This window comes from Corapipo altera, unplaced genomic scaffold (assembly GCF_003945725.1).
Source record: "Corapipo altera isolate COAL_440 unplaced genomic scaffold, ASM394572v1 276, whole genome shotgun sequence".
Lineage (NCBI taxonomy): Eukaryota > Metazoa > Chordata > Aves > Passeriformes > Pipridae > Corapipo > Corapipo altera.
In genome coordinates, this window is record NW_020885133.1 from 6,977 (window position 1) to 16,373 (window position 9,397).

The 9,397-nt window shown below is 65.5% G+C and overlaps 1 protein-coding gene across 1 annotated transcript; it reads right to left on the bottom strand.

Annotated features, from left to right (window-relative positions):
- Positions 1-222: 222 nt before the first annotated feature.
- Positions 223-9,397, bottom strand: LOC113960476 (E3 ubiquitin-protein ligase DTX4-like). The gene is made up of 9 exons (XM_027670082.1): positions 9,139-9,397; positions 5,997-6,720; positions 5,110-5,171; positions 4,794-4,955; positions 4,610-4,671; positions 4,175-4,327; positions 3,324-3,485; positions 2,927-3,016; positions 223-2,612 (listed from the first exon to the last, which is right to left on the bottom strand). Exons 1-9 carry the CDS (start codon positions 9,347-9,349, stop codon positions 2,379-2,381), a joined length of 1,860 nt encoding a protein of 619 aa, XP_027525883.1. The 5' UTR covers positions 9,350-9,397; the 3' UTR covers positions 223-2,378.

The window sequence follows — 9,397 nt, forward strand, 5'->3', positions numbered from 1 at the left end:
GACAGCACCGTGCTGAGCGTGGGCGAGGGGTACCAGCAGGAGCCCCAAGGGCTGGTGGCCTGAGTGCCCCCTGCCCGGATTGCCCCCTGCCCGGATTGCACGCCCCAAACGCGGGCAAAGCCCCCTCCCCTCCCCTCCCCTCCCTGCTCCACCCCGCGGGGAAGGAGGGAGGGAGCGGCGCCTGGCTTTGTATATCTATCGGGATAGATATACACACGCATGCACGGAGCCACGGAGCAGTTTTATTTCAGCCAGCAACCGACTGTGTAGTCAACAGAGCATTAAAAAAGGGGAAAAGACGGGGAAAAAAAAAAAGTGACCTGGTCGGGAAAAGACTTACCAAAATAAAAGCCCCCGGGCTGGAACCGAGGAGGAGGTGGGGGGGGAGGACCCTCCTCCCCTTCCTTGCCCGGATCACGGCAGGGCTTTGCATAGCTCCAGACGGGGTTTGTGTGCACCGGGGAAAACCCAGGGCTGGCGTGGGGGAGGAATCACACTGCTGTGCAGCTCCCTGGGCGGCCGAGCCGCCCGAAAAGGGGGGGTGGTGCTCCTGGGGAAAGAGGTTTTCTCCCTTGAGGTAGAAAATAACAACCCAGGCTAAGGACGGCCGGGGACGGCCGGGTGCCAAGGGGCTTCAGGGGGATGAGGGGTGCCTGGCCCTGCCCACAGTGCCCCTCGCTCGCCTGGCCACACAGACGACTGACAGAAGACAACAGAGAGGCCAGGCCGTGCAGGGACCACGAGGGTCCCCTGCCATTCGCTTTATTGACCCCCCACCCCCCTCCACGGGGTGGCCAGCGGGGGTGACAGACCCACCCCCCTGGACCACGGAGAGGGAAAACAGCAACGACAACAGAACGATGCACAGAAGGACGGGCCCCCTCCCGTGCCACCGTCCCCAGCACACAGGGTGAGGTGACCCTCCCCGGGCAAACCAGGAGGGGAATGCAACAAAACCGGCTGGGAGGCCCCACCTTCCCCCGGGGGGCAACAGCACAGGGCTAGTGGTAGCCCGGGCAGTGGTGGGTGCTGCCCCCCACTCTTGCTCCCCAAGCCCAGGGGTCTCGTGGGCAGCCAGACCCCAGCAGTGGGGACAGTGCCCCCAAGGGCAGCCCTCGAAACTGTGGGGACCTTGCCAGCACCCTGGCACAGGCAGCTCTGAGAGGCCCTATGAACCCCTCACTGGTTTGGGCTGGAAGGGACCTCACAGACCATCTCATCCCAAACCCCCTGGGCAGGGACACATCCGGCCAGCCCGGGTCACCCAAAGGCCCGGGGAGCCCAAGATGACACAGAACACACTCCCCCCACCCCCCCATCACCCACACTCTCCTACCCACGCCCCAGCCCATGCCAGCCCCTCACCAGCCCCTCCAAGGCCTCTCTGGGGGCAGCAAGGGGAACAGTTCTCAGCCCCACCTGTGCCTTGGCCCCATGGGGACCCACAGGTGACAGCCCTCCTGTGGGGCAGAGCCCTGTTGGGGTGGGGGGGTACCCAAAGCCCCTGTCCCATCCCCAAGCACCACCGTGCCCAGCCCCAGTCTGGCTGCAGCACCACGTTCTCCCAGGCCTCAGGCTGCCTCCCAAAACGCCCCCCTATATGTACATATATACGACAAAACCCCAAAATACGAGGTATTATAGAAATTCAACGCGGGGACACCCCCATACGAACAGTTCAAGGAACCCACTGTGGTGGGGGTGGGACACAGGCCAGAAAATGTCCATCACTGTCCCCCCCTCTCCACTCCCTAGCACCCACCAGCCCCTCCCTGGCACGCAGGGGCAAGGGTAGCCCAGACAAGGGCACAGCTCAGACACAGCCAAGAGGAGCAGAGGGCACAGGGCTGGGGGGCAGCCCAGGGCCCCCCAACCTCCACGGACACAGGAGACCAGAGGGAAGGTACCGGACAGAACGAACAAACAAACAGACGTCAGAGGGACGAGGCAGAGCAAGGGGGACTCCCACGGCTCCAGCTCCCACCCCAGGCCAGGCCCCAGCCCCAGGTGGGTGTCAGGGGAGTTGGGTCAGGCTGGCACCGGTGTGGATGAGGAGAGAGGGGAGCCTGGCACCACCCCCCAAGCCCTCAGCACAGTGGCAGCGAGGATAGCACACCATCCAGAGGGGCGGTCACACCAGCCTGAAGCCCCACAGCTGCGTGTGGGGAGGTTCCCGCCCCGCAGGAGTGAAGGGGACGGCCAAAAGGACCTTCTCCCGCATTCCCGGCCAGCCTGGGGGTGCTCCCACCGCGCGGGCGCCACTGGGAGCGGGGGGGCTCAGGGTGCACCCCGAAAAGCCCCCAGGCGGGTTTCTCCAGCAGCTTTATCCTGGCGGGTGCCAGCACAGGCAACCCTTTCCTTGCCTCCCTGCCACGGCGTCAGTCCTTCTCCTGTGCCAGGCTCTCCTCCGTGATGCCCTGGGCCGCCAGCTCGGCCAGGACATTGTCCAGGTAGTTGATGTCAGGGTAGCCGTGGCCAGTGAGGTTGGAGCCGAACTCTGTCTTGTGGTGGATCTCGTTCCAGATCACCGTGTCCGACTCGCCCGTGGTGCTGGAGGTCCCAATGGCGAAGATCAGGCGCCGGTCCCAGGCTACCAGCAGCAACCTCAGCACCTGTGGAGGCGGGAGAGGGGTCAGGCAGCAAAGCAAACACCGGCTGGGGAAGCACCCGCTTCTGTTCAAGGCACGCCCGATCATCCTGGTGTGCCCTGGCAACGTGGGCAACCCACAGCCAAGCCCTGCAGGGAGCTCGGGATCCCAGCACAGGGTCCTGCCCCAGCCAAAACAGAGGGACCAGCCTGCTGAGCTCCCCCTGATGCACAGGAAGGTTCTCCATGGGAAAACCTCCCCTCGAGCAGGTCCGGTTTTCCCCACGCTCCCCCTCGACACGCCTTGGCCAGCTGGAGCTGCCCAGGTGAGCCCCTCACCTTCCTGCCCTTCTCGCTGTCTGGCAGGTAGCAGTGCCGGGGGAAGCCACGGGCCGTGAAGCTCTTCCCAGGGTTTGGATGCTCCGGTCCCTGCAATGTGGCAAGTGGGAGAAGAAAACCCTTTTGGAGCTCAAAAGGATGCTCTGGGCACAAGGTAACCCCCCCCCCAGCCACAGTGGACACTGATTGCCACCATCCCCCTGGCACCAGGCAGACAGGGACAACACTCCCGTGCAGACACAACCCAGGCTTCCCACAACATCCTTGTGGACAAGCAGCTCCCGAGCGAAGGCACGAGCTGCAGCACGACCTGGGGGGTAACACGGCAGCAACGAGGGCCACCAGCCCCACGGGGGATGTCCCACATCCCTGCCCTGGCCCTGGGGCCAGGCCTCACCTGCACCCCCGGGGGGATGTTGTAGATGATGCGGATGGTTTTGCAGTCGGCGTGGCCGGGCAGCGCGTGAGGGATGATGTGATACTCCATCTTCCCCGGGGGCTGCGTCCCCGTCTTCACCCCGTAGATGGTTTTGCAGGTGGGGCACTGCAGGCTCCCGTCCTGAGAGCAGGAAGGGGGGAACACACTGAAACCCGTGTCCACAAGCCACGCCAGGCACCTGGTGCCTGAGCAGGACTGAACGCTGCTTTAACCGTGAAAGCCACCAAAAAAAACACCCAGGAAGCCCGGGATAGGGCTGGGGGAATTCACTATGGCTACCCAAAAACCTGAGGTCTGGGTTTCTCTTCCCCATCAGTTTTTCATTGCTTTCCCTACCTCTGATTTGGTGGGGTTTTTTTGTTTGTTTTTGTTTGTTTGGTTGGTTGGTTGGTTTGTTTGGTTTTTAAAGGGAGAAATATAAAAAATATTAAAAATCTCCAGGCGACGTGGAACACATTTTCTAGGGAATGTCAGGCAATTTACAGCGGGCTCAGGAAAGCCCTCCTGCGGCTGGAAAAGCGCTGCCTGGCACCGGATTCCAGGCAGCTCTGCTCAAACATTCAGGGGATGAAAGTTCACCCCGGGAAGGAAAGCAAGCACATAAAACTGGGCACAGTGGGGGTGAAAACACACCCGTGGAACACACCCCCAGGTTCTGACTCAGCAGTCCCGAAGCCCTTGCTGCTGATAAAAATTAAACTGTGTCAGGGTGGGAGGTCAGAGTCTCCTGGGGCAGCAGGACTCGAGTGCTGCTCCCCGGGAGCAGGGGGAGCTCAGCTGAGGCCCCTCACTGAGCTGAGGCCTCTCACCTTGTTGCCGTTGTTGTACATGGCCACCAGGCAGTGGAGGTGGAAGACGTGGCTACACTTGACCAGCTTCCCCACGAGGTCAGGCTTGACGGCTGGCTGGGGCCCCTTGTAGCCAGAGGGGGCAGAGAGACGCTCCATGCAGATGGTGCAGTCCTGCACAGGAGGGGAGGAGAGGGATCACAGGGATGGATGCAGCCAGAGCCGAGGACATGGGGCTGATGAGCTGCCCTGAGACCAGCACCCACCCCTGGGGCTGGGCTGCCACCCCTCTTTGGAGGGGACAGGGACAGGGAAGAGCCATGAGGGGTGGTGGGACACCCCTGCACGGGAAGGGAGGAGATCCCCACGTGGCCCAGGGCATCGTGCACGTCCCCGCTGCCCATCCCAGAGCAAAGCACCCCGGGGACACCCCAGCACCAGCCCCGGCGCTCGCACCTCGTCCGGCGGATGCCGCACCTTCTGCAGGTACTTTTTCAGTACCTCCTCCGGGGTTTTACCTGCGGGAGAGCAAGAGTCAGAGGGAGAAACCCACTGCCAGGGGCAGCAGAGGGGACGGGGGGCACAGGGGAACCAGGCAGGGAAGGGGGGACAGGGGCCAAGCAGCAAAAGTGCCTCTCACCTTTCTTGGCCTGTTTCTTGGTGGTCTTGCGGCAGGTGTGGGAGATGCCAGGGATGGACTGGATCTCGCTCTTGCTGACGGGCGGGGGGTGCAGCACCAGCTTGGGGGGCCGGGTGAGGCACACGGGCAGCCCGGCCGCGCTCATCAGGATCCCCGTGATCCCTGCGAGAAACGGGGCTTTGAAACGGCACCGAGGAACCGGCCACGCCTCAAACCCCACCTGATCCCCAAAAACTGCCCCCTACCCCGGGGCTGTTTATCCTTCCACCCCAGGGAACCCAGCGCCCACGGGCACCCGCCGCAGCCCCATCCTCACCTGCCAGTGCTGGGTTGACGGGGCTGGAGCCAGTGAGGTTCTTCACAGGGACGGTGGGGACCCTGAGGGGAGCCAGCAGAGACCACGTCAGGAGCGGTGGCAGCACCCACGTCCCCACAGGGCCCAGGGGCCAGACAACAGTTGCCTGAGCAACTGCACGGGCCCTGGCTGGAAACAGAAAATCCCCCGATGGGGTAATGTGCCCCCCCTGCCCCACCACCGCCTTTTCTCTGGCGCTTTAGAAACCCTGCCTGCCATCCCATTCATGGCCCCTTTTTTGTCACTGCTCCTCGGGCCAGTCTGTTGTTTCTTTTCCTCTTTTCTCCTATGGCCACGTCACTGCCACATCTCTTTTTTCCCCCCCCTCCCCTTGGGGCTCTCTTCCATGGGAAAGTTTCCCGGCAGGTCAGGAGCAGAGGGAAGGGGGAGGATGGAGAGGGAGAGGAAAGGGGCCAGGCTGCAACAGAAGGCTGACGGCAGAGCCAGACAAAGGGGAGAAACGGGCTCATTAAATGTCCACCCCCTCACAAAAATGTGTCTTTGGTGGGTGGGGGTCTGGAGGGACCCCTTCTCATGGGGCATGAATGCCTTTTCTTCGGGCCTTTCGCAGTCCCTCACCCAACCCCTGCCTCCAAGAGAAAGAGCAGCCTCAGCCTCTTCATTGAGATGCAGGAGCCACCCCGTCCCCGCTCCAGTCCCCAGGCACCTGCGGGGAAGGCGAGGGGCCCAGCAGAGCCCCCCGGCCCCGGGAGCTTGGGGAGCGCCGAGGTCTGTGTCCCACCAGGCTCAGGGCTGGCACGGCCCCTCCGTGCCCTGGGGAGAAGGGAAAAGCTCACGCTGCCCCTCCCTCCCTCCAGGCACCCCCTCGCCGGCTCGGCGGGACTCACCCCGAGGCGATGAGCACGCGGGACTGGGCGATGGCCAGGCGCTGGAGGTGGCTGCGGTTCAGGGTGCCCAGGCCAGGACGGGCTGCTTTGCCACTGCCGGCACCGGGGGGGCTGCCGGTGGAGCCGGCCGAGCTGAGGGCGGGCGTGCTGGCTGCCTGACGCCGGCCCCCCTGGGCCGCCAGCGGCTTCAGCGAGCCGCGCACCATGGCCACGCCGTCGGGCGCCTTGGCCGCCGGGGCGGGCGCTGGGGCTTTGGGGGCGGCCGGCGGCGGGGCGGGGGCTTTGCGGGGCTGCAGGGTGGCGGTGCCGGGGCCGGCGGCCGACACGGTGGCTTTGACACTCATGACCAGGAGGCACTGGGGGCAGGTGCAGGCGGGGACCGGCGGGGCTGCCGCCGCCCCGGGGCTGGCCGGCCACGACTGGGACTTGGGCAGGGTGCCCGAGACCAGCGGGTAGACCATGTCCAGCCTGCGGCGGACGCGGCGCTTGCGCTGGGTCTGCCGGTTGATCTGGCCCATGGTGGCGAAGTCGATGACGTAGCAGAAGCCGATGGCGCTCAGGTCCACCCAGGGGTGCTGCTTCTCGTAGGCGCGCTGGATGGTGATGCCCACGTCCATGTCGTAGGGTGTCCACGTCCCGCTGTCATTCTCCCACTCCCAGACCACTCCCTTGCCGGGCGCCGACGATGGGTCGTAGTAGCTGCGCCGGACGGGGCGGATCGTGCCTGAGGGAGGGCGACACAGCAGACGCCGTCAGACCCTGGCGCCAGCACCCACCTGTGGGCAGGGAGCAAAACCACCCCGACCTGCCCCGCCGGCGCCATCCGCACGGGGACAGGACGGCTTTCCGGCCCAGCTGCTGTCCCCGCCCTGCCAGGGCACCGGCGTGCCTTGGGCTCCCCCGGCTGCTGCCTTCGAGCCGCCCTGCCACAAAGCACCCCGAGGTCAGTGCGCGGCCCGGGGGTGCTCCCCCAGCGCGACCGGGCTGGAGGGAAGGGCGGATCTCCAGCCCAGAGCTCTCAGCCCCGGCTCGCGGCCACTCAGCCCCGCTGGGGAAACGCGGCAACACAAGTTTGGCTGCTCCATCCTGCTCCCGGGGACCTCCCGCGGGAGCCTGAGGAAACCGGGCATTAGGGCACCGGAGTCCTGCAGTGCCTGGAGTCCTGCAGTGCCTGGCACTGTCTCCCTCTCAACTCCGGACTGGAAGAGGTTTCAATAAAAGATCTCAGGGGCATCTCCAAGCCCCTCAGCAGTGGCACACACGGGCACTCGTGCACCCAGGGGAGCAAGGCTCGTGCCAACCCCACCATCTGCAGCTCCTGAACCGCCCCACGATGAAAACCCAGACTGTGGCAGAGGGAAAAATCCCCGTGAGGTCAAGCAAAGGAGTTGGAGTGGGCCCCTGTGCCTGGCTCCTGCTCCCCCATCAGCAAACATCAGGAGTGGGATGAGAGCACACAAAAGCACAAAGGTTCTGTGCCCTGCATCCATATCTTTGCTGGGTGTTTCCTTTCCCAGCGCTCCCACTCAACCAGGATGCATTCAAAGCATGGACAGAGATTTTGGAAACTCCTACAGTGAGGAGAAAACCTTCCTCTTTGGGATGTCTAAAGGAATGGCAAGGCAGGCTGAACATGGCCAGGCTCAGCCCTGGGGTCCCATCCCGAGCGTGTCATTCCAGAGGTGTTTGTGTAACAGGTGGGATGAGCTCCCGAGCAGCGCTGCCTCCACATCCCTGTGCAGAACCCCACGGCTCGGCCCTGCTGCCAGCACTGGGAACAAGAAAGCTCAAAGAGAAGAAATAACAAGCCTGCTGCTTCGGCTTTTCACCACGTGTCCTGCAAAGCCTGCAAGAATTTCAGTGCCTTTTCACCCCCACCACTCCGCAGGGAGCAGCCACCACCGCTGGGCCCGCGGGGCCCCGTCTCGCACACTCGCGGGCTGAAAACGAGAAGGTGTTTGTCAGCACCCTGCTGTGGTGCGTGGGGTACAGCTACACCCCAGGCGAGCCGAGCCACCGGCCCCGTCGTCCTGCGAAGGAGCACCCAGGTCAGAAAAGCCGCCGGCGCTGGGCGCACAAAGCGGCCGGAGGGTGATTTATCCTAATCCGGCGGTGGCATGCGGCATCTGGCGGTCCCCAGGCAGCAGTGTGGGAATGCTGTGTGTTCCCCCAGCCCCGCGCCGCCAGCCGGCCTCCCATTCAACGGGGGAAGAAAGGGAACAATAGCTATTCAGGCCCTGCCAGGGTCGCGACCCCCCCAAATCAGAGCTGTTTAATGACCCAAAATACCAACATCCCCAGCAACCCAGGGAGAGACAGAACAATCTCCCTTTCAGTCCTCCACCCTGGGCAACAATAGCCCTCAGAAGCTGGCCCCCAGCCCCCTCTCCGCAGAGGTCCCTTGTCCCCACACCCCCGGGCAGGGGAGGGTCGCCGCCAGCCCCCAAGGCTGCTGGGGGAAGGAGGACAAAGGAGGGTGTCTGGCGCTCTGCTGCACCCAGCACCCCCTGCCCCAGGGACAAAGCACACTGGCCATCACAGGGCTGCTAGGGGGGGTCACAAACCCCGCTGTGCCAGCCCCCCCTGCCACGGGTGCTCGTGGTCCCGCATCCCAGACAGCCCCAGGGCCCCCCACCTGGGGGGACAGACAACCCCCACCACCCGCCCGTGCCCTCCTTGAGCATTCCCCCACCTGCCTGCGCCCCCTCCCCGGGCACCCCAGCGGCTGCCATCCCCCGGGGCAGGATCTGGCACCCAAGCACCGCTCATCTCTCTAGGCCTCCGTGCCTGATGGCGGCTCGGTGGCAGCACAGAGGCAACAGGGAAAGGTCTGCCGGGGACGGGCTTCCCCCGCACGCAGGGACGAGAGAAGCCCGCGGGGCGGGTGCGAGGCGGGGGCGCCGCAGCGGGGAGGGGGCCGGGCAGGACGACCCCCGAGGGCACGGGGGGGCACGGGGAACGGCGGGGGGCATCGCCGGCAGGGCCGGGCGGTGTGCGGGGCATCGCGGGGCACCGCGGGCACGGCGGGGGGACCGGCAGCGCCCTGCCAGAGCCCCGGGAGCCCCGGGAGCATCCCGGGCGGGGCGGGGCGGGCGGGGGCCACGGCGGCCGCTCGGGGCCCGGCGGCGCGGGGCCGACTCACCGGTGTCCTGGCGGAACTGGTGCATGGACTGCAGGTCGATGATGTAGGGCGCCAGGCGGCTGTCGGCCTGGCCCAGCACCACGCTGCCGCCCGCCCGCGGCCCGGCGCGGGCCACCGCCTCGATGTGGTGGCTGACGGCCGGGCTGTAGGGCCGCCAGCGCCCGTGCTCGTTCAGCCATTCCCACACCACCACGGCCGAGGCCAGCAGCATGGCTCCGCCGCCGCGGGCCCCGCTCGCCGCCCCGCCGCAGCCCGCCCC

Bases quoted from the DNA above. Each gene is read 5' to 3' on its own strand.
- LOC113960476 (XM_027670082.1), bottom strand. From the start codon at position 9,349: ATGCTGCTGGCCTCGGCCGTGGTGGTGTGGGAATGGCTGAACGAGCAC. The intron at 5,172-5,996 runs GTGAGTCCCGCC...GGCTCCCCTCAG, and splicing joins CGCGTGCTCATCGCCTCGGG to GGTCCCCACCGTCCCTGTGA. The intron at 3,486-4,174 runs GTGAGAGGCCTC...TCCTGCTCTCAG, and splicing joins TGTACAACAACGGCAACAAG to GACGGGAGCCTGCAGTGCCC.